General features: G+C 46.2%; 1 protein-coding gene across 1 annotated transcript in view; it reads right to left on the minus strand.

Moving 5' to 3' along the window:
• LOC111141368 (protein tyrosine phosphatase, non-receptor type 1) overlaps positions 1–24569 on the minus strand; it is a 71696-nt gene that overhangs the window by 12949 nt on the left and 34178 nt on the right. The window contains exons 2-5 of the mRNA XM_022493857.1: positions 14109–14199; positions 10946–11046; positions 7844–7942; positions 1922–2059 (exon numbers count right to left, since the gene is read on the minus strand). Coding sequence (XP_022349565.1) covers positions 1922–2059; positions 7844–7942; positions 10946–11046; positions 14109–14199 — 429 coding nt within the window. The remainder of the gene's footprint in view (positions 1–1921; positions 2060–7843; positions 7943–10945; positions 11047–14108; positions 14200–24569) is intronic.

The following is a 24569-nucleotide window of genomic DNA, read 5'->3' on the forward strand; positions in this document are numbered from 1 at the left end:
TGGTGTGATGAAAACTTGTGAAAGAGTTTACAATAAACACCAATGACCTAACATCAGCAAAGAATGCTCATACGGAACCCTGCACCAGCTGTGACACACGGAGGTCCTTCTGCGGAACTGGAAGACTCTGCAGGCGACATGAGGGTCATTTCTAGAACCACCCTAAGTAAGGCCATTTTTTCCTCCCTCGAAAATGGTCTCCTTGTATGGCTTAAAATGACAGATGCCCTTTCTATTTTTCAGGGAAAGAAAAACACTTAAAAATAGATTTTAAAAAAGGAGTAAGAAGAAAATATACTAACAGCAAGTTCCTTCTTTAATCATTAAAAAGGTGTGGAGTAGCTCCCGCTGACACCCTCCCTCACAGCTGCCCACCTCTTTCTCAAGGAATTTGCTTTAAACCTGTGCTTGAACAGATCCACGCCTGAGAAAAGAATTCTTAAGAACAAGGTCTGTTAGAGCAAACAGCCTTTCCCAACACCAAAACCTCCGCGCTGCTGCAGGCGCCCCACTGAGCTGACATCACGAGCCCCTCCTGCTCCGTCCGAATTCCATTTCCCTCAACAAGCGGGAAACATTTTCTCAAGGGTTTGCCAGAAGTCCCTCTTGATGTCAGGGCTTGCACATTTTAAAAAGCATGAAAAAGAACGTCTACGACATGATCCTCCAGGCACATTCCAACACGCTGCTGCTGTTAGTCCTGAAAATGCTCCGGCGGAGCCCTCCGTAAACCAGAGCCCCCGGGGCTTGGGGGCTGCAGCAGGCCCGAGCTGTCATGCTCAGGAGCCGCGTCGCCGCGTTCCACAAAAAGCCACGCCACTTACTTTGCTCTGCTTATGGCAGCCCGCGCTACGTTCTAGCTCTTACTCCAGTCAGTTATGCAACAACAGGAGGCAGGGGACTGGAATGCAGTCACGAACATGTGAGCTAAAGTCATGGGCAGCCCCCCAGCTAGCCCCCACCCAAGCTGGCACTGCTCCTGCCATCCCTCCGATCTGGGTGGGGACCACCCTGGCTAATCCCGTCACTTCACCCCCACAGAACGTGCTGACCCCGGCAGGGGCTGAGCCAGGTGCTGTTCTAACACTTAACCGTGCTTCTTGCCATCTGAGCCCTTACAAAACCCCCATCTAGAAGAGGGTGAAACTGAGCCACGGTGAGACGTGATGTCCTTCGCTCCACGTCTGACAGTCTGAGACGGCGGGGCCGGGAGTCCAGCCCCGCGAGTGGGCTGGAAGGGAGTGGCTGACCGCCACGGCCGAGGCTGTCCCCAGGAGCTGCCCATCCTGGTGCAGGGTCCTCCGGGTGATGGCTTCTGGAGAATTATTTAGAATCCCTGTGGGTGGGTAGGGCCTTCTGTGGTGCTGCTGCTTAGCCCTGTGCCTTGATCTGTTCCAAGACCACCTTCCGAGGAGAGCCAGCAGCCAAGACAAATAAGCCCAAAACCTCACTTAGAAAATGTACACTAGTGACTATGACCTTGGGAGTCAGCCCCAGAAGGGCCCTTCTTCCCTAGCTTCAAGCTAAAGAGACTGTGGACAAGAAAAGAGGCAGTGGCCGCTATGTGACCTGCGGCCACCACGTCAGTCCCATGGCAGTTGCAAAGACAGGAACAGTGAGAAGTTTTAGCCGAGAAACTCCCTTTTCCCTAGAGACTATGATGAACTAGTGTTACAGTTCAGGGAGAGAGCTCTGTGGAGGACGGCCTGAGGACTGCCCCCTTCCCAGACTCACCACCACACCCCGCCCCCCAGCCCCCTGGTAGGTAAGTGGGTAAGCTCTGCTTCCCACAGGGCTAAGACCACATCTTGGTCAGAGTGTACAAAACTCAGAAAAAGTGGCATTAGGTAATAGCACCCAGGCGGAAAGACATCTCAAGCAGCGGCCGTGGGAAGAAGGACGGAGTACATGCCATACTCACTGTAAGGTTTTCCAATTCCAGCTGCCGTACTGTGTAATATGACTTAATATCTTCGGAGATCAAGGTTAATTTCAAATTTGTGTCTTCAAAGATCATTTCTTTCTCTTCTTTTTGTGGCCAGTACTGAGCACATTTTAACTAGGAGAGAAAATGATGAATTACTATAAGCAATGGACTGTTTTCCCTCGAAGGGAGGTAGAGAGTTCCTTCCATGAGCTTCAGGACAACCCAAAGGTAAACTGGGGGTTTTCTGACCTTGGATGTCACCATCAGCATAACCTGCCTGCCTCTGAGGGAGATGGGGCGGGGGCGGTGGAGACCCAGGGCTGGCTGGGCTTGGACCTCCAAACACGGCTGCTCCCTGGTTCTCCCTACACAAGGATAGGCTTCGGGGGTCTGGCTTTCCAGGCCGTCTATGAGGTGAAGCCGGACTGTGCCACAGCTTTAGTCTCTCACAGACTACTTTCTGTAGCCATTTTGAAGATCACCAAGAACCGGATTGGTGCTATTGGCCCAATGCAGACCACTTACCCGGGGGAACGGAACCAAGTCTGGAGGAGACTGTGGGACACCTGTGCAGGCTGGAGGGCTGTAACTGAATGTTCAGAGAAGGCGTAGACAGGGGCTCCTCCAAGGCTTAGGGTCGCCCGCTGCCCCATCCACCCTTTCATTCTGGTTTGGCTCAGTACCAAAAAATCCTTTTGATTTTCTAGTTTAATAATTCCAGGAACTATTCGATGGTCTTCATTTAAACATAGCTCATTAACTTTTTCTTCAAGCCAGCAAACTCCCAAAGATTTGATTTCACTTAAGAGCTGGTTTATTTTATTTTTTTTTAAGATTTTTTATTTTTTCATTTGAGAGAGAATGAGAGTGAGACAGAACATGAGAAGGGAGAAGGTCAGAGGGAGAAGCAGACTCCCCACGGAGTCTGGGAGCCTGATGTGGGACTCGATCCAGTGACTCCCGGATCATGACCTGAGCCAAAGGCAGTCGCCCAACCAACTGAGCCACCTAAGTGCCCATCACTTAAGAGTTTTAAGAAAGAAAGTTTGACTCAAATTTAGTGGTGTACTTTGAGTCAAGTTTCTATACTATACCTTTCTGTTTGGTGATGGTGATGTTGTGGACCAAAACAGCAGGCAGATGGGGGCTAAGTTGTAAGGTCTATAAGCCAGAGGGTCGGACAATGTGCCTAGACAGAGGGAACCCCAAAGACACGATGATTTCCATCACATGAAATTATCAGTGTGTGCAGCCAGCTCTTCCGGAAATGGTACACATCCACGCCCACTGCACCTGAATGCGGACTGCCCCCCGCCCCCGCACCTCCTCTGAGTTGCAGGATGAGCCACCTGAAATGCCAGGGCAGGTGGAGGGAGCCCCTCCAGGCCCAGCCTCTGCTGGTTAGAAGAGACCAAAGGTGCGGATCAGTGACAAGGGGGCATAGCAGGAGTAAACACTATGGATGTGCTGTGGGAATTCAGAAGAGGTGAAGGTTCCAGGCCAGCGGAAGTTACATGCAAGAGATGAGAAAACCCTATGGAAGGAGAGGCCTCTGTCATGATCCCAGGGTCCTGGGATCGAGCCCCACATCTGGCTCCCTGCTCAGTAGGGAGTCTGTTTCTCCCTCTCCCTCCACCCCCCACCTCATGCTCTCTTTTAAAATCTTTAAAAAAAAAAAAAAAAAAAAAAAAGTGACCTCTGACAGAGGCGTGCCTGGAGGGGTGACTAGGATTTCCTAGGCAGTGACTGCCCAGAAGTCAGTCTCAGAGGAACAGGGAGCAGGGCCAAGGGAAGACCAGGCCACAGCGACTCTGGGGGCAGGCTCGGGACCCGCAGTGTCACCTGGGCAGGGGAGCACCAGGAGGGTGCCGAGCAGAGTGCAGATAGAATCAGGAAGGCCCATCAGTCCTGCTCTAATGAAGCTGCACCGCCAAAAAAAAACAAGAGAAAAAGAAGAAGCAAACCGAGAAACACCAGACTGGGACGCCGACACAGCATCAGATGTCACGGTCCCGAAACAGAAGGCCAACAGGGCCTGGACTGGGCCTGTTTGAAAGACTGAGCTGGTTTCATCCACATCCCCTCCTAACACCGATGAGAAGTTGCCAAAGATGAACCCCTGGAACAGGACCAACCTGCCAGCATCAGAGCAATTCTGCCACTCAGGACATGGAAGCAGCAGTGACACGGCAAGGTCCTCTGCGGACCCAAAGGGGTGGGGCAGCTGAAAGGGGGACCGGGGAAGACGCTTCAAGGATGCTCGTCTTCCCACACTTCCAGTAATCAGACCCGTGCAATTCCTGAAGACCCCAGAGGCAGAGAGACTGCCCTGGTGGGTTCGGCGCCCCGTGTGCTGGAACGTGCCCCCAACACCACACGCAGAGAAGCAGAAACGCAGGACAGTGCGTATCTCAGAGAAGAGGCCGGTGCTTTCAGGTCTCATGGGCAGGGAAGGAGTCTTCTACAGCTCACCTCCACACAGCAAACACTCACTTTCAAAACCAAATCTAAAGCCCAATAAGTCTCTGTGATGTGGTAAAGACTCAGGAACTCCGCTACCGCGCAACGCCAGTGTGTGCTACGTGTCAGTCAAGCAATGTTTATTTTTAAGAGCTCGCAGGCGTCCACAGCAACATGCCGTGCTCTGCTTGCTGTCATTTCCTGTAGACACTTTAACACACAAAACAAAACAAAACAAAACACAAAAATAAGCTCAAGAGCACGACTTATTACTCTTCTATTAATCCGTTCCTACCCCCCCCCCCCCCCCCCCCCCCCCCCCCCCCCGGAGAAGAGACGTATTTTATTAGAAAGCAGTCCTTCCCCAGGATTCAAATCGTGCTGCATCCTGGCTCAGCAGCAAATGGCAGCACCCACATGGTGGATGTCCGTCACAGCTGCCCTTCCCGCATCGAAGCCGAATGTGAGAGAGAGGCCTTGGAGCCTTCACAAACAGCCAGGCAATCTTCAGAAAAATCCAGAGTCTCATGTGCACAAAAGTACTGAAGTCAAACTGCACCTTTAGTTGGGGTTTTGGGAGAGAGATAGAGGCGATATTTCTGGTTAAACACCTCCTTGTTTGTCTTTTTCTCTGCCTACACAATCCCCGCCCTTGCACCCAAATATACTCTTCACGGTCATGTCTCAACTCCTTCTTTAAACTGAACCCCCAAGAACTTGGGCTACTTGGATGAGCTCCGTCTAACACACATAATCATCTTCTGTACCACTGTTTTCCAGGAAGCACAAAAGCCCAAAAGGGTAACGGCAGGTCTGCCAAAAATAAGAGGGGCACATCCTATACTGCTCAGAGAAGGAAGGAAACCAGAAAACAAATACGCGTCGCATGGGAGCACTCTGCAAGCCGGGTCTGACTGCGGGCTGTGCACAGAGACCGTAACTACATCAGCTGGGCAGAAAGGCGCGGTGACTTCTTAGAACCCCCAGGCAGCTCTAACGGGAGGATAAATGTTGATGCCAAACTGAAATCGCTGATTCCCAAGAAACATTAAGAATCTCAAACCACCTGCTGCTTTCCACGCCAATGTGTCTGGCTGAATGACCCTGAGCAGGAAGAGCAGTTCCACAGGGAAACAGAGACTACTGTCACACAGTCACAGTAAACTGCATGGAAACCAACCAGCCAGGTTTCCTTTTTTTTTTTTTTTTTAAGTGGCCAAGGGGAAAAGCTGCCCGTTTACGGTCGGCCTTGGATGGGAGACAAGCCAAGGGCAGGCCTGGGGGCCAGCACGCGGCTACAGGACAGCACCCTGGCTAGTCTGGGCCAACAGCAAAGAGGTTTCACTCAAATATAGTAACGAACAAATAAAAAGGAAATGTTACCATATCCAATCATTTCTGAATAACGAACCTGATTTAAAAGTCCCAAACCCTCAATGCCATCGAGAACAGTGCTTCTCAAGGGGAGCAATTTTGCACCCCAGGGGACCCTGGACAATGTCTGGGGACATTCTGGATGGCCACACGTGGGAGTGGGTATGCCAGTGGCCCCCCTGTGGGCAGCACTGAGCCCCCGAGACCCCGAATGCTCATCAGGGCCGAACACATAAGGCCACCCTATCTCTGTCACCTTCCCCTGCGGAGAGTGTGTGCTGTGGGAACCTAAAGTCTGTTTCTTTATTCAAAATTGCTGACAAGAGTGGTGACGGGTGAGAGCTGGCTTTGCACTTGTAACTTCACATTTTACTAATCAAGCCACTAAAGCAGAAAACATTAAAAACCACTTTCACTGAAAAAAAAAAATGTCTCGGAAGCATTATTCCATTCTTCCAACACTCAAGTACGCTCTTCATCTGTTATCATCAAGCAAATAGATTCTTTAAGAACAGGGACTGAGGCAAAAACCATGATTTTAAACTTGTGCTGTCTTAAGAGGACGATCTACTGTAACTAAGGCTGTCACTTTGTGGGGGGGAGGGGAGGGGCCTGGCGGTGAGTCTTCCCCTTTGACCACTGACGTTTCCTTTGATGTGTTACTTCTCTGCACTTGTATCTGTTCCCTCTAAGGCCATGACTGTGCTTTCTTTGGAGGGGCAGCTTCTCTGGAGCCTGCATGTTCTCCTGGCAAGCCTCGGACCGAGAAGGCCGGGCCAGCAGGGAGAGCAGCGGCCCCGCTGAGCCCGAGCGCACTGTGCCAGCACCTGGCAAGGCCCTGGGCACATGCAGTTCTCCGTGCCTGGGCCGCTTGCTCCTCCTGGTATCCACACTCCTGAGCCCATCCCAGGGCCTCCGCCTCTGAGGCTGGAGAGCCCGAGTGTGCTGGCCATGGCGGGAAAAGAGGGAAGGAGCCAGGGAAGCAGGGGTGCAGCGCCCACTCGCTACGTGGCTGCCACACTGCTCGCTGTATACCACATCGCCTTTCATGGGAGACAGGCCTCCAGCAGGCAATCTGCAGAGTTGGAGCGGGGGAGTGAGGAGAGCACAAGCGGTGGCTGATCCAGGGAAGCACCCTGAGAACCTGCCAGAGGGGTGGGGCCGGGCGGGGACTCAGCTGTCAGGCCAGGGAACCTGGCAAGAAACCAGTAACAGAAGTTCTGGCTGGAGTTTGGAAATGGAGGTGGGACATCGGGGTCTAGGTTAACTAGGTCCTGTAGCCATATTACATACATCCCAGGAGCCAGTGGGGGCTGCACAAGGGTTTTTGGCTGGAAGAGGCGTAGGGACACTTGGTTTCGGAAGACCATTCTGGACACCAGGGGTAGGATACACGGAGGAGAGCAAGTCGAGAGGCTACAGCGGCGACTGCAGGGACAGATGCGTGGAGGGTGCTGCCCAGACCATCACGCACGTCTGGTACACATGCTATCCCTGGGGATGTTTTAGAGTTGCAGAGAACTTGGAAGAAATGCCACACCAATCCTCCAGTAAACGCACAGGCAGACAGCGTCCACGTTAACGAGGCGGCTGAGCGCCAGGCGTCTGGGTATTTGACAGAAGCTTTCCCAAATGTGGCGGCTCCCACAACTCAGTCAACAGGAGGCAAACTTGTCCAGCCAGAAAAGCAGAGACGAGGAGGATACAGAAGAAACTTGCTTTTCAGAATAAAGCTACGCTTACACAGCTCCATAAAGGGAACAGTAGCAGCCCCGGAACCCCCGGCAGAGGACCACAGAACACGCGCACGCACTCTGGGGAGAGACCGACTGATGGGGGCGGGGGGCAGGGGTGGAAGAGGTCCAGAGCAATGACTTTTCCCCCTCTTTTTAATTCATTTACTTTTCGGACTAATAGACATGTATTTATGTAATGCTTCTCTAAATTTTTCTAATAAAGCAGATACAACGTAAAAGAAATACAAAAGCAATGTAAAGAAATAAACTCAGACAAAAACGTCAACTTCACGGACTGGGACACATATGGATGGTGAGGTAAATGGCAGATAAATCCATGACTTACCGATCCTTTCTCCATTACTCTGTTGAGCATGACAACGCCCCTGCTTTTCTGCTCCCACACCATCTCCCAAAAGTGACCGCACGTGTTAGGCAAAGGACCCTGCAAATACACAATCCACAAAGTGTATACCATTTTACACACGGACATGTGCTCGGACACATCGCTCGTGCTCCAACGTGAGCGCGCCGCCGGCACTTAGCAGGTGACAGCGCCCTTCGGCAGAGCGGCCGCGGGGGTTCGGACAGGGACTGCCCTCCCTGCCTAGCGGTCAGTAACCTCAATTCTATTTTCTGCCACATGGTGAAAGGTTATTTCTGCCTCTCAGGGCTGGTTTGGGGCTGACCCACAGAGGACGGAAAAGGCTGATTCTACTTTCTGGTGTGAGCTGACTGGCGGAGGGGCTCCGCTGCGGTCGCTCTGGAGCACGGATGGAGTATGGAGCAAAGCTGGGTGCGGGCAAGAAGCAGTAGGGGAAGCAATCGTCAGCGACACTTCCAGGGGCTGGAGTCTCAGCTCCAGTCACTTATCATCCATGAGACCTCGGACGAGTCACTTTACATCTCCATGCCTCAGTTTCTCCACCCACTGCTCTCGACTGATCACAGTCCTTATTCAGAGGGTTATGAAAGTTAACTACGTTCTTACACATAAAGGCCTTACTGCAGCACCTGGAAGACAGTAAATAGCCAGTAAACCGTTAGCTATTCCTATCAATAATGATGGGACCGACCATGGACTGCCTTCATCCTTGGACCAACGAACATCTGAGATGTAGACACTTATCACCAGTCAAGGGGCCCAAGGGGTCCAGCGTGGGCACCAGGACATGGTGGGCTACCTGCCAACCTAGCAATGGGCACAGATGTTTACTGGATACCAGAATAGGAATGCCCCCTGCTGTGTCAAGTGTTAGTGCTGCCCAGAAGGGACATCACCTCTCACCTCCATGACAGAGCATGTCACCTCCTCCAACCAGCACCATGTCTAGAATGGTTTCTGGTCTCACCTCTTCTCACCCAAATTCTCCCGATTATTTGCATCTGTTCCCTTGAAGTCCCTCCATACCTTCCCTGACCAAATGAGCCCTCAACGCCCACTCACTTTCCTGAACTCCACTCCCTCCTGCTGCCTAAACCAGACACATCTGAGCTCCACACAGAGCCTCAGACAACAAAAGTCAGATACATCACCCTTTCTAGCCAATTAACAGAAACATGGCTCCCAGAAGACAGAGGTCCTGGGGCCTCCTGGCTGGCCACCTGGGTCTTACAGTCTGCAGCCTCGGCCCAAGGACCCGGTCTCACAGCTATGACTCTCACCAGTTACCAGCCTGTCACTGTCCCTGCTCCCCAGCACCCTAGCTTAGGATGGGTTTCAGGGATGAAAAATCATATAAGATCCAAAGGAGAACTTAGCTAACACTTCATTGTGGAAGTGACAGAGGGCATCTTTGACATTATTCTCTACATTTCCATACCACTGCCTTAAAAAACAAAACAAAACAAAACTACAGATTTGTATTATTTGCATAATGAACAGCACTGAAAATTTAAAAAATGGTCATGGTTTTCTTCGTTTTTGTGGCCTGGAAAATGTGTCGCTCCTACTCTCTAGAGGTACAACTTTGGGGTCAGGCTACTTTGATCCCTTTTATAAATCCCAGGGCAAAGGGTGACCGTGCAGGCAGCTAGGTATGCCCATGGTACCACCTGACAAAAACAGAGAGACCTTCAGATGTGCAAGTAATTGCTAGGGCATGAGGCTGGGGAAGACAGTAGTATGACGGTTTGCATGGCTATATCCTAGTGCTCCATTTGACTTTCTACCTCTATCCATCTTTGCTTTGGAATTCCTATCACACCAAAGTTAAATGGCTAAGATTAAGAAGTAAGAAACCTTGAAAAAAAAAAAAAAAAAAAAAAAAAAAAAAAGAAACTTGACTTCTAAAAAGAGAAGTTACCAAGAAGCTGCCTTTCCCTCAACCCCTTCCCGCCAGCCTGCTACCACCAGGATCTCATTCCTTATCACCCTACCCCAACAACCCCAGAGGTGCTAGGAAGACCACAGGCTGAGGCCTGGTAAAAGGCCTGCCCCCTACACATATACCAAGAACTTCCTCAATGGCCCCAGGGCTGAACATGGCGTGGCTGATGTTCCATACACTGGGAGGCATCTGAGATATTATTCCTCACAGACAGAAAGGAACTGGGACAGGACCAGATGGGGCAGTAAAGAAGGGCCATGGTAGGTATGTTGATCAGCTCCCTGCCCCAAGGCAGCCTCTGTTCATACGCTCTCTGGCTTCGCTATCACCTTGATCTCCCAGTATTAAACAGAAGTACCATGTTCAAAATCACCCTATACCCCAAAGCCATACAGAACACTGATAAACAGATATGGAATGAGAAAGCAAAAACTATGACTAAAAAGAAAGAAACGTGAAGTGTTTAGAGCAACTTACAGGTAAGAGACTAAGACTTGAGAAAATGAATTAAAAAGAAACTTCTCTATCCTCTTTCCCAGAGACCCACGGTCTTTGGGTCATATGCCAATAAGCGTTTCACAAGAAGGTCAAGTAGTAGTAAATCATTTTTGTGTTTTTCCACAAAGATGCCAAAAGGCAATGGGAATTTTAAATGATTTTGCATGCTTATCCATTTCATCTCAGGATGCTTTATCTCAGGGCCAAAGAATGAAGACCATGCTGAGGAATTCTGAGCGGACACCTGGATGAAGATTACTGGTCTACTGCTTTGATTTCCGTGAGCAGCCCTCAGTGCCCTGAGGTGAACACTTACAGGCCCTCCTCTTGCCATGGCCCTGCTGCCTCTGTCAGTGGACCACAGGCAATTCTGGCATTTCAGGCCGTTTTCTGTAAGCCCAGCAGCAGCATGCTTCCTGGAAAAATCACATGTTACAACCAAACCCTATCTCTGAAGGAAGATATTTTTCCTTCCTCGCTTTTTTGGATTGTGTACAACCTGGCCTTCTAAAGGAGGCGGCAGGTTTCATGTGAAGTATAAAGGACAGTACTGTACAATTCTCAAGTTGACATCAAGTAAGGCAAAAACCCATTAGAAAAATTTTGAACAATCCGTTTACCTGGGTAAGAATGTAACTCCTTTGGGCTTCTTCCATCTTGATCAAACTGGCATTGATGTAGTCATTATCTTCCTGATGGAGTTTAATCCGACTATGGTCAACTGAAAGGCAAGCCAGAACTTGGACGTTAGTCCTGCAGGACCAAAGCGTCCGCAAAGGTCATGCACCCAACGGGGAAAGCGAAAAAGGTGAGTCGGTGGCATTAAGGGCATTTGCACTGGCTGGCTTTTAATCATACACTGGCTTTTAATTGATATTAGTCATCAATAAGGGGATGACTTAGTATTCTCAGAAAGGTTTCCGGAAGTGTTTGAAACTGAATGTTAAATAGCAACAGGGACAAACGACACTAAAACATGGGTTCTGTCCTAATTGGGCAATCTATTCTTAGGTCCTATCTTCCTACACTTATCACTGCCCCACAACTCAGGAGGCTGTGAGAAGGGGGTGTCAAGGGATCTTTTCTTGGATGCCTAATAAAAACTTTCACAAGGTAAAAAAAAATTCAGGGGATTCAATCTTTAAAAGAGAAAAAAATGCACTGAAAATTTCATCTAGTCCCTAGAGCTCTAGTTGGTAGGATTTATGATCATATTTCCACCTAATCTATGTCTAATGGTTTGAAGATGAAATGACCTAAATATATAGTCGTGTGGAAAAGGTTACCTGAATTCCTTTATATAAAGTTGTTGTTGTTATTGTTTTAAGTTTTGAGTGTAATATACTTAAATGATTCTAACCTATGAACAAAATTCAATTAGAACTGAATTCTAATATTTCAAGTTCAGGAACTGTCATATCAAAGACTTAAAAGATAATTAATTGGAAAAAATAAACTCTAGAGTCCAAAACACCAAAAATACATCAAATATGACTTGTAAAAGTTTTCGAAAATAAACTCTCATTTGGAAGGTCTGCCCAGGTTACTGAAAATGCATAGCTACATTTTTTTTCCTTTTACCATGACTTTGTCACATAAGCAGTGGTTCCCTGAGGGCCACTTTCCTGATCCTGCTAGTGCAGCTAACAAGAACAGGTGGTTATTTTTACTTCTGGTACAACACAGGGGATGATGAACGCAGGTGACCGCTGTCATAAATACTACTTTTTCTTCTCTAGCCCAGGTGGAAAGAAGTTAATGGGGACACATGGTTTGGGGCTTTCTGTTCTAAAAGATTTCAAGGAAATGTTTTCAAAAATCAGTCACCATTTGGAATAATGTTTCTCATTGTAGAGGATTAATACAAACTGGAATACTTGGGTAATATTTAAGTCATGGAGATAGATCTTAAAGAAAAATGATGAGACCATATAAACCCTTCGGGGTTTATATGAATGGGTTCCAACAGTACTGGGTGACCTTGAACAAACAATTTCTCCTCTGAGCACTGGGCTTTTCGTTGGCCAAATGGAAGACAGACAAAAGATCACTTTCTACCTTGAATCATTCTTCTCATGTCCCCCCTGACCTTAAGAGCAAATTATCTGTCCTACTGCAGAGTTGGGGGAAAACAAGAGAAACAGGAGGGAGATTGGGAGTGAAAAGGTTTGGGAGCTGTTTCCTGGGAAGAATATTTTAAATATTCCTTTCTTTCCCCCTCTGTATCTGTAAAACTGGCTCATAAAACCATTTAGATGAGCACTAATGAAAAATGTAGAAAAGAAATATTAAGAGGACATTACTGCCTCGTGTAGAGCAAGGACGGCAAGGGGGGGGTCTCTTGGCTCTGCATGAAAGATGCCAACAGTGATTATTCTCTGTAGTTCAGAGCTGCTGGCGGGGGCTTTACAACCGAATCACCCGAGGTTTGTTTTTTTTTTTTTTAAATAAAACATGCTAGGTGCCACAGCCTAGACGTGCTGAATCAAGAGTGTCGGGGCACCATCACATGGCACTTGAGCACAAGCACTAGACTTCAGATGTGCCTGGTGTGCCCCTTCAGTTAACAACCGTCTCAACCACAGAGAACGTTTATGAGCCAGGCGCTGGGCTAAGTGGTTTGTCATTTTATTTCATCTTCAAGCCATCCTGAGATCTTCGTGGCTCCTGCTTTACTGGAGATCAGAGAACAGACCCATCCGCCCAAAGCCACACAGCTGGAAGCGGCAGGCTGAGACACCGCCAGGTGTAGAACCGAGGCAGCACGCAGAGACAGACTGCCCGGGGCCAACCTGGGTCCGCTGTGTGCCCCTCCCAGGAACCAGGTGCTGCACAGCTCAGGGCAGGAGGCACTGCTGACTCTCCCACAGAGAGCGGCAGACACCAGCGCCCATGGGAGTCGTGTGACCTAGCAGGCGTTCGGGAAGCGCCTGGGCGAGGGAAGACTGACTGTGTCTTCTGTGTCACTGGCAGATGGAAGGGACTGCCATGGGAGACACTGGCAACTACAAGCATCTTTGATGGACAGATTCTAAAATCCCTGGAGGGGAGTCAGAAGGTTCTCTGTGGCCTAGAGGAGGTGGTGAAGTTCATGCCCTTTACTTGGCTCCAGTGTTTCTTGCTTTACACAAATTCTAAAACCTTTAGTTCTTGACTTTTGAAATATCAGCAGATTCAGAGCCAATTACTCAGAAGGCAGAGGAGGCTGTCAGAGGCCGGCAGGCATGCTGGGAGACAATGGCAAGAAAGAGCTGGAAGAATGATGATGGCGGTGGGGGGGAGGGTGGGTGGGGCAGGACTCAAGGAACAAAGTTGTCTTTAGTGGAGGGCAAACGCCACTCCCATTCTTCAGTGGCTGTGTGGGGCACCGGTGCAGTTCAAGACACTGCTCGGGGTCTAATAATACTGTTGCTGAGTCATCCAGAAAAGGTTATATTATGCCTACTATACTCCGCTTCAGCTGGGAGGAAAATGATTCATCATAAAAATAATCAAAGCTAAAAAAAGTGCTTTGAACTTAGCTGAATTTTCCAGAAACCGAAACCTTATTCCTTCTACAATCGTGGAAGAAACGAACAAACCATTACTCTATGCCTCTGATGCTTTGATTACAGGAAACAACCATGTCATAAAGCTGTACTTCTATGGCTTTACGACCACAGCCTGGGTGTTCAGGGGTCCTGCCGGAGGGGTCCTGCCGGAGAGGCCCTGTGCTGAGAAGATGCCGCAGCACGCGCACCCAGTGGAAGCGGGGAGACTGGCAATGGCGATGTGAATACTTACAGGGACTGACATCTCTGTACCTGTTTCGGTTTTTGTTCTTAGGAAGCTTGGCCACTCTACATGGGAAGTCACTGGCCTCGTGTCGGATATCCTACAAAAGAAAAAAAAAAAAAGGATAAAGAGTTCTCTTTTGAAATCTCTGGCATCAGGAATCCATGCAGACATTTAACAAGTGTGGGCTACATGCCAGGCACTGAGGGGACCCGGGACAGAAACACACATCAAAGAGCACTAGGCAGTGTGGGAAATGCAAGGTGATCATTCAGAGCCATGTACAAGGTCAGGAAGAGAAACCAGAAGAGGAACAACCACATGCCTGCCGTGGGAGGAAGGCGTGGGGCTGGGAGCTGCAAAGATGTGGAAGAGGGCAGGGAGATGGAGAGGGATGGGGGGGGTGGTATCTTCTGCGAGGGACAGTGAGTGGGCTCACGGGAGCAGTGACAGGCGGCTGGAGCACACAGGTGGGCAGGCTAGATCTTGGAAAGCCTTGAACGTCACGCCTGGCAGTGCCATCTGTAGCCCTGTATAAAGCTACAGTGATAAAGGGCAAATAAAATGCACTTTTATGCCAACACCTGTTCAATTGCTTTCTGAGGAGATGGCAGACAAACCCCATTACAGCAAACTGTCCGAAAGAGGAGTGCCTGGGTTAACAGAAGACCCGAATCATGCCTCCTGCTAGACTGATCACAGGCATCTAATCCCGCTCTTCTCAAACACCACTGTAATTCCATTTAAAAATCTTTTCAATTTGTATTTTGTTCTTATTAAAAGAAACCCACACGACAATGTGAATGTACTTACTGCCACTAAGATATACACCTAAAAATGGTTACAGCGGTAAATTTTGCTATGTGTATTTTACTACAATTAAAAAAAAAAAAAAAAGGCAAACTCACAGGAGAGGGCAGAACAGGAGAAGATAGCGACAGAATTTTGGAAGCTAGAAACCTTATTAGTAGTTGGCTGGTCTGAGAAAGCTCAATTACAAGCCAGCAGTGGGGAAAGCAGAGCACCAGCCCATTTCCACCACAGAATGCTGCAGAGGCTCCAGAAATGCTGCTTCTGGATGGAGGGGTGGGGTTCAGTGCAGGGGACTGGGCTGGAGCTGACTGAGAAGCAGCGGATCTCCCCACTGCCCCCCTTCCGTGCTGCTGGGTGCCTGCCACCCCACCCCACAGAACTCCAGAGAATCATTTTCTGGAGAATATAAATCAGAGCGCTTTGCATGTGATCCAAGCAGACAAGAGGGAAGACCAGAAGATACTATCACCAGGGCATACAACCAATAGCCCAGCTAGAGGACTCACGGCCAGATTAGGGTTTATGGGCCCCTTCCACCTTCTCAAGGCTCTCAATCTGCTTTGTGAGCCCCAATTCTTCATCACACACAGACAACCACGGATTCCAAGATGTGAGAAGAATGCCTCGAATATAAAAGAGATTTACAAGAAAAATGAAACAGGAAAAAAGCCCCTTGGAAGACATAAACTACAGAGAAAAGAAAGCTTTAAAAAATGTATTATTGATATACTCAGTGAGATAAGAATAGATATTGTATCTATGAACTCAGAACAAAATGTTAGGCAAAGGTAGAAGAAATCCTCCCAGAAAGTAAAGCACCCCCATCCCCCAAAACCCACAATAGAAAATCCGGCAAAACAAAAGACAAGGAAAGAAAACATTAAAAAAAAAAAAGTTCAAGGAAATCTTACAGACCCATCAAATGCTCACCATAATGATAAAAACAGACCTACACTAAGGCACATTAATATGTGATTCCAGAATCCTTCAAAGAAAATTTCTGGGGGCACCTGGGTGGCTCAGTTAGTTGAGCATGTACTCTTAGTTTCCACTAGGGTCATGAGCTCAGGGTCATGGGATCAAGCCCTGTATTGGGCTCTGTGCTCAGCGGGGAGTCTGCTGGAGATTTTCTCTCCCTCTCTCTGTCCCTCCCCACAAGTGCGCGTGCACTCTCTCTCTCTCTAAAACAAATAAATCTTAATAAAGAAAAGAAAATATTCTGTAAGTTCCTCGAAAGAAAAAATAGTTCACTTTCAAAGGATAAGGTCATCAGAATGGCTTCAGACTTTTCGAGAATACTGAAAGAGAGCAATGGAGCAATGCTTTTAGAACCTGAAACAAAAGGATCTCTAGCCTAGAATTCTATACCAACCCAATTATCACCCAGCCAGCCGAGGCAATAAATTAACTAAATTAACCCTGCAGAGCGGCATAGCCTCCAACACTGGACCACACCCATGCTTGCAGCTTCAGCAAGACACGGAGCATATCTCCCCACTGAGGAAAGAAAGAAACCAAGAAAGAGAAAAGTGTAAGATACAGTAAGGTTAAAAAAAAAAAAAATCTGACACAAGAGCAAAGGCAAAGGAAACTTCCACTGAAACTGTGGAGGGAGGCGCTCCCTATTGGACCTAGGAGCAAGGGGGCCAGACTGGAGCAGTACGACTACAAGAGATCGATGGGTCTGTGACCTGCGTTTGTCCACCACACCCACTGTGACTGAAGGAAACCACCAGAGGGAAATCAGGAGAAAACCTGAAATCCAAGAAACAGGGAATCCAATCAAGGAAAAAAGAAGAGGTTTCAAGATGATAGCTATGTCTGTCACGTCTCCAGGCCAAGCAATCCAGATAGAAGAAGGAAGGAGGTCTCCAGTACAGATGCCTCTAAAACAAAACCTGGAAAGAAATCACCTGAAATTGCTTTAATACTGCGGCCACCACCCTCATGTGGCTACTGAGAGCGCCGGAGAGGGGCCAGCTGGAGAAGAGGTGCTGTGTTAAGTGTTCAAATGCGCATCAGATTGTGATGGCAGTACTAAAAAAGGAAAGTAAAATATCTCATATTTTCAGTAGTATTTGTTGAAATAACATTTTGGACACACGGGGCCAAATAAACTACTATGCCTCTCATCTGCTTCTTTCTACCTTTCTTCCCATGGCCACTGGGAAGGCGAGACTGCCCAAGCAGGGTGCCCAGTATCCCTCCCGGCCAGTGATGACCGACCTCGTGGAAAACTGCCCGAGAGGCTCTAAGAGGTTCGGAAGAATTAGCAATAGGCAGAAAGAGCCCTTTGCAGATGAAAGTATACAAGGCAATTATTAACTATGGGAAAACTGTGACTATGGGCAGAGGCAAACAATGTCCATGACGGATACTGTTTTAAGGAAAAGGTGTAACAGACTGGGAGAACAGGGAAGGGGAAGCAAAGGGGAGGAAAAGCAACAAGGATGCCCGTTCAAGAAAATGAAATCCTCCACCTGCGTGAAGGTCTAAACCAATAAGAAGAAAAACATCCTCCTTAGAGATATGGAGATCTATACAAGCGAGAATCAGCAGCTCAAAGAACTGAAAATGGCTGTGAGCAGAGACGCCACCGCAGTGGGCCGAGGTGTAGACCGCACAGGACCAGCCTGCATCACCAACCGATCATGGCCCTCTTTCACTTCTCAAGCCATGTGCAGATTCAACGGGAATTAAAAAAAAAAAAAAAAAAAGCCACATTCTGCTAGTCTACTTACTTAAGAAACTGCAAAATGGCGGGGAGGCCTTTCTGACTCACACTAGAGATGAGCTAATAATTTAGCAGCACCTTTATAGATGATAAACTTACCTGAGACAAGCAAAATAATCCAGCATAACACACTCATCGTGTCGTTTGAGGATGAGCTCAAGCTTTCAGGGAAATGCTATACAACAGAGAAAAATCACCTGAAGGAATACAAATCTAAGTCTTAAGTATGTTTTTTCTGTTTGACTGGAAGCACTTAGCAACAAGGAGGAATTCTGCCTTGGGAGGTGAAACGATCTGGTCAGTCCAGCTGGTGCGACTGAAGAGACGGAAGAAATCACTGAGAGGGTTAAACCACCGAACCAACAAATACTCGCTCTGCGGAAATAAGGGCCAAAGTATCCGTAACTGTGGGCAACTGATTTTATTCAGCTAAAGGATTATATTAACATGTACTTTTTTATCGCGTTTGCCACCATCCCCCCCAAAAAAGAGAGAAAGGGAAAGAAAGTAAAATTTGGAGATGTCACTTAGAAAGATCTTGAGAAAATAAGAGGCACTCACACAATACTTGCTAAAAACTGATTTTAAAATTAAGGTAAACTCACAGACTAAAAATGCACTGATCTTACATGCAATAAAGCTTTCCTAATTAACTTGAACCTACAAATAAGAAAATACACCCATTTAAGTGTTTCTCTACAGTGGCATATAGGAAATACATACATGCTCTGAATACAAGTATTTTTATTTCATTTAGTCAAATAAAATGCCAGGATTACAGTCTTGAACTTGAGCAGTGATGAAGTACCTTTATAGTTAAAGGTAACTAGTAACAGTAGTTTGGAAATAAAATGGACTAGACCAAACACCTTCACAGAATTATAGCAAAACGAGATTTCTACATTGTGAGACTGTATCAAAGGTAACTTTCTAAGAGCTGTAGAAAAAGCAGATTACTGACTAATGAACAAGTTTAAGGAGATTTCCATCACCAGTATAAAATATACCCAGATCATTTATCATGCTGATCAAGATTAAATAATCCAACAAGTGTGTAGAATTTCCACTCAGAGAAAATAAATAATAAAATAAAAGGTCTTAAAGCTGATGATGAGATGATGAATGCAGCATAAACTGGGAGCCAAGACAAAAAGGAAATAATGAACTTGCCATGAAACAGGGGTCCCAGAAGCATCCCTTCATGAGAAACAACATGTCCAGACCAAAGTTATCTCTTAGCATTTCAGGGAGAGGATCACATTAAGTGAGAAATTATACTAGTAAGAAATGAAATATACCAACGTGTAACAAATAAATTCTTTATTTAGCTCCTCCTTCTCTTAGCCAGTTCTTTACTGGCTTTTCGAGAGCCTACTTCGTATTCTTCTAGATTTCAGAAATGTGACAGAATAAAACAGCATGTGGACTAGATATCCAAGATTCATGCTTTCCTGGAGCTAATATGATAACGTGCTCCTGAATGGGGGCTCAAGTTTGGCCCAAACTTATAGGCAAATGATTGAAATTACACTCTATCATTTTATACGGGCACTGGACACCCTAATGATCCGAATCATCTCTATAGTCAACTACTGTCATGAGAGAAAATTAAGTTCTTAACTGGGTTAGAAAGTAGTGGTACAAATGTTTGATAAGTTATAAACAAAACATGTGAACTGGAAATTTAAAAAGAGGCAAGGAAGTGAATAGGACTTTAACATTACCTAAATAATTTTTTTTTTATTTAATTTTTTCAGTGTTCTAAGATTCATTTTTTATGCACCACACCCAGTGCTCCATGCAATACGTGCCCTCCTTAATACCCATCAGCAGGTGAGCAATAACTTCTAAAACTGGCTCTTGATTCCTATCCACCCATTTCTTTTTTCTTTTCTTTTTTTTTTTTTTTTAAGATTTCAGGGGCACCTGGGTGATTCTGTCGTTAAGCGTCTGCCTTCGGATCAGGTCATGATCCCAGGGTCCTGGGACTGAGCCCTGCATCAGGTTCCCTGCTCAGTAGGGAGCCTGCTTCCCCCTCTCCCACACCCCCTGCTTGTGTTCTCTCTCTCCCTCTCTGTCTCTCTCTCTCCGTGTCAAATAAATAAATGAAATATTTTTAAATAAATAAATAAATAAATAAATAAATAAAAGATTTCATTTATTTATTTGAGAAAGAACAAGCGCGAGCAAGGGAGTATGCACTCTTGAGGTGGAGGAGGGGCAGAGGGAGAGGGAGAGCAGACCCCCCACTGGGTGCCCCTTTCCCCCTCAAGAGGGCTCGACCTGACCCTGGGCTTGATGTGCGGCTTGATCACAGGACCCTGAGATCTTGACCCCAGAAGAAATTAAGAGTTGGATGCCTAACCGACTGAGCCACTCAGGCGCCCCTATCCTGCCCCACTCATTTAAGGAGGTAACAGATAATGTCCCAGCGAATACGAAGGGCTAACATACTTAAAAAGCTCTGCTAACAGAATGAATTAGGGCCTGAGGTGAATTCACATTCAGGAAAGCTCATTATCCATTATTCAAACACCTCCCAAATCAAAGGAGGCAAAGTAAAACTTGGGTGAAAAGCTGACAATTTTTTATTTGAGATTTCAATTTTTTTTCTTTTTAACCCGCACAGGCATAAAAGCCAGTCTAGCCTTGCAGAAATATTTTTATGTTTATAGTAAGCACATCGTTAAGTCAAGCATAGCAATTTTGGTTTTAACACCCTTTTCTCTTCAGTCCCACAATGAGGTCAATGTCCCTTACTGGCGGTGGTAAAATGCATTAGTCACTTTTAAGCTGTTCCACACATGATGAAGTAGCTAGCATGTAGGCACCCTTCAGCAACTGCACATCTGACAGAAGTGCCTGGGTCCTCGCCCCTCCATCCCTCCCAGCACAGGCCCAGGCCCAGGGGAGGACACAACCAAATTCTGTTGACAAATCAATGAACGGTCCCAAAGAGTCCCCAAACTCAGAGTCCTTTACCTCTATACCAAATGCTTCATTTCATGGGACAGAAAAGCTCCTGAAAGGGAGGGAGTATGTTTAAGCAAATGTCTGATCTGATCCTATTTTCTCAGTTACCTGTTACAGAATGGAAGTAACTGGAATAATAATATCATTATTCTACTTTGCAATTGGGACAGAGTATCATAACAAGATAGTACCAAAATAGCTACTAATATGTGGATTCAAAGCAGAAAGGGTTATATTTTAACGGTTCGGACAGTGATCTGTTGTTCTACAACTCTAAAGGAAGAAAAACTCCAGCGGTATTCTGCATTCACCAGGACCGAGCTGAACTACAAAGTCCCACCACACCTTCAACATCTACACTCCCCCGGCCCCCATTTTAAGAATGGTGGCCTAATTTGATTGTTCGAGCTATAACCTAGTACTTTATGGAGGTCCTGGCTCTCAGAAATGGACACAGCAAGCTCGATTGAGGGGAAGTGCTGAAGTACAGTAAAGGCAGTAATTTAAAATGCAGTAAGTGAGCATACGGGGTGTTCATTTCCTGGAACTCTCAGCAGTTGCCAGCTGAACAGGGAGATATATATAGAAGCGGGGGGAGGGCGCTAGCCTAAAATTTTAAAAACCAAATCTCGAAAGTAATGTGTGGACCAAATTCTGTTACTTGTAAATCTCATTATAAAGGTGAACATTAAGTTGCTGTATACCAAAGTACAGTATTTCTGTATATACTCTAAAAAATACAAAAATTATCCAAATCAGAGGTTAAATGCCTTCAAAGCTAAAAGCAATATCGTGTCCTTTATATATGGAAATTAATGCAACAATACCATTTACTATAAAAATCTTAGAAAAATATTATTATTATACTCATACCTTCCTATAATCGACATGCAAGCTATCATATGATCAATGTTGTTAAATTTTAAAATACACTACAATGTTGAGATAATAAAGAAAGGGCTTAAAATTTAGCTAACCAACACCAAGCTGGTTTCGGTTTAAGTTTTGAAATGACTGTGTATAAAATTTTTAAAAAGATGTTGAAAAGTAAACCAAGCACCTAAGAATCTTCTGTGGGGGCTGAAGGAGAGACAGGGAAAGGAGGGAAAAACTGGTCGGCATTTAAAAGAACGCAGAACGTACAATCACGTTCCCTGCCGGAGCCTGAGAAAGCGCCGAGTCCTCTTGTACACGGCCCCCGGCAAGGTCAAGATAAGCGAGTTACAAATCACTAACAGAACAAGTATGTCCACGTGGGAAACGACATGGGAAAAAAAAGCATCATCAAATCGCTTTACATATTCCTCGCCAGTGAGGGCAGGCGGGATGGGGGGTATGGAACGCCCTTCACGAAGTTGGCAAGGGGAACATCTGGTGGAGATGGCGGAGCCGATTCCACGCTCTGATGCACGCCCTCCGCTGGGAACACCGAACAATGGTCCATTAAACGTAGAGAAAAGCACAAAACATAGCTAGGCTCAAAACCAGAATGAGAGTGAAGGCAAAGGAAACAAAAGCCCTCCCACTCAAAATGGCCTGTAAACACAGTACCCAAAACACAGCAGATGACTAGTTCTGAAAAAGATAACAAATCAGCTAGAAATAAATCCATCCCATGTGAAATGTGTTACACACCCTGTCAGGCACTTTCAAGAGAAATATATTCAAGATCAGGGATAAACGAAGGAAACCTTTTCAAAAAAGATGTTACGGATAAAAAGAGGGCGAAATGAAACCCGAATAAGTAGATAGGAAAGAACAAATGAGAAATTTGGGAAAGGAAATTTAAAAACAAAAATAAGACACAAAACCTCAACAGAGAGGATAAATGCCAGATTGAACACAGTCAAAGGAGGAGTAAACTGAAAGCTAGGAGGGAGGAACAGAGGAGCATGAGAAACACGACACAGGAGAGAGGCCACAACACACACCCAAACAACAGTCAGTACCCAGACACATCAGGGTAAGGGTTAAGCTGCAAAATATTAAGGATAAAAATCTTCAAAACAAGCTATAATATCTTTTAGAAGCTTAACAAAGCTTTAACATTATCACTCAATTTTAACAACTCTGTGGTTATACAGACATTTAAAGTAAAGAACTCTTTTTTTTTTTTAAGACTTTACTTACTTGACAAACAGAGATCACAAGTAGGCAGAGAGGCAGGCAGAGAAGCAGGCAGATAGAGAGGGGGAAGCAGGCTCCCCGCTGAACAGAGGGCCCGATGCGGGGCTCCATCCCAGGACCCTGAGATCATGACCCAAGCCGAAGGCAGAGACTTTAACCCACTGAGCCACCCAGGTGCCCCTAAAGTAAAGAACTCTTAAAAATACAGAAAGGGGGGTGCCTGGGTGGCTCAGTGGGTTAAAGCCTCTGCCTTTGGCTCAGGTCATGATCCCCGTGTCCTGGAATCGAGCCCCGCATCAGGCTCTCTGCTCAGCGGGGAGCCTGCTTCCTCCTCTCTCTCTGCCTGCCTCTCTGCCTACTTGTGATCTCTGTTTGTCAAATAAATAAATAAAATCTTAAAAAAAAATACAGAAAGGGACCACTGTCATTGATGATGACCCTAAATCATTTACAAGAACAAGCCACTTTATATATTTGTAGTTAATAGCTATTTTTGATTCCCTAAGATCTTATGCAGTTTTAGAACTGAAAATTATGTTCCATCTGCAACAATAGGACTCATTTAGAAATGGAGGATTTGACCTTTAAAAAAACTTTGTGATTGGCGAAAGCATATCAATATGGTCTTCTACTACCGAAAAACTTTGAGGCAGATAAAATTAATTTGGAAACAGCATTCTGAGTTCATTACAGTAAGTTACTATAACCATAAGTTATTTGTACATGAAGTAGAACAATTAACAAAGAAGTATGAAAACTGCTTTTTCGAGTGTCACTGATTCTAAACCTTATTTTTACAATCCTTAGTTCATATTTTTTCTAAAAAATCACTTATGTTTTCTGTTAAATGTCATGACTTTCACCTTGGGCAGAAATCAATAGGCAGAAAATGAATCAGACTTACAGTAATTGATGTCAATAAAGCACACTGGAACCAGTATCTTTTTAAATGCTGAGAACCACAAAGCCATTCCTGTAAGAGAACAGTCTCAAAAACGCACTCTACTTTCGCTTCTGTTTTGTTTACCTTCTGCTTTCCATAAGGGCAGTTTAAGTACTTCAGGCCCTGGGGTGCTGGCACTTGGCCGGAGGACAGCGGTACAGCTGACTAAGGACACAAGCAGCCGGCAGACATGAGAGTGGAAGGCACAAACCTTCTTTACAGGGAACCAGACTGCCAACCACCAGCTTCCTCCTTCCACAGTTAATTCCCCTAAGCTCAGCGGTCACAGGGAGGGACCTCAGGAACCCACACGATGTTCCCTCTGAAGTAACTGAGAGTCATGCTTATAAAATGGATATGGTACTTCTGTGGGTAATTCAGGAGGGTGAATGGAAGAAGATACAATGTCCAAATGAAAGAAGTTTTGGTTAAGAATTTCTTAAATACTGAGAGAACAGTACAAAATTCTGGGGCCTTCACCAAGGCTTTTTTTGCATTTATTATCATCGAATGAATAAATTTTCCGAATATATTCTAGATGTAATATGCTTTTCTATACACCACTTAGGGGATCGGGGTGAAGAAGAGAGGAATTTCCAATGCCCCAAAGCATTATGAAGCGGTAAGTTCTTCAGTGAGGCCACAAAAATCAAGTGATAATCTGGGGAAGAGAGGAAGCTGGTGACCAAGCTCTTCAATACGGCTTTCCAAAGAACTCTCCATAGTGATTAAGGAAGCAAGGCTCACATTCAGTGTGTGAGTCCCTTCAACTCATCTAAGTATCTGCTGAACCCTGGCCATGGGGCAGGCACTAGGATATGAGGCTGAAGGACCTCGTGTTCCACTGGGGAGGACAGCCAGATCAACGGGATGCTACCCT

Source organism: Enhydra lutris, unplaced genomic scaffold (assembly GCF_002288905.1).
Source record: "Enhydra lutris kenyoni isolate GAN:26980312 unplaced genomic scaffold, ASM228890v2 scaffoldscaffold6, whole genome shotgun sequence".
Lineage (NCBI taxonomy): Eukaryota > Metazoa > Chordata > Mammalia > Carnivora > Mustelidae > Enhydra > Enhydra lutris.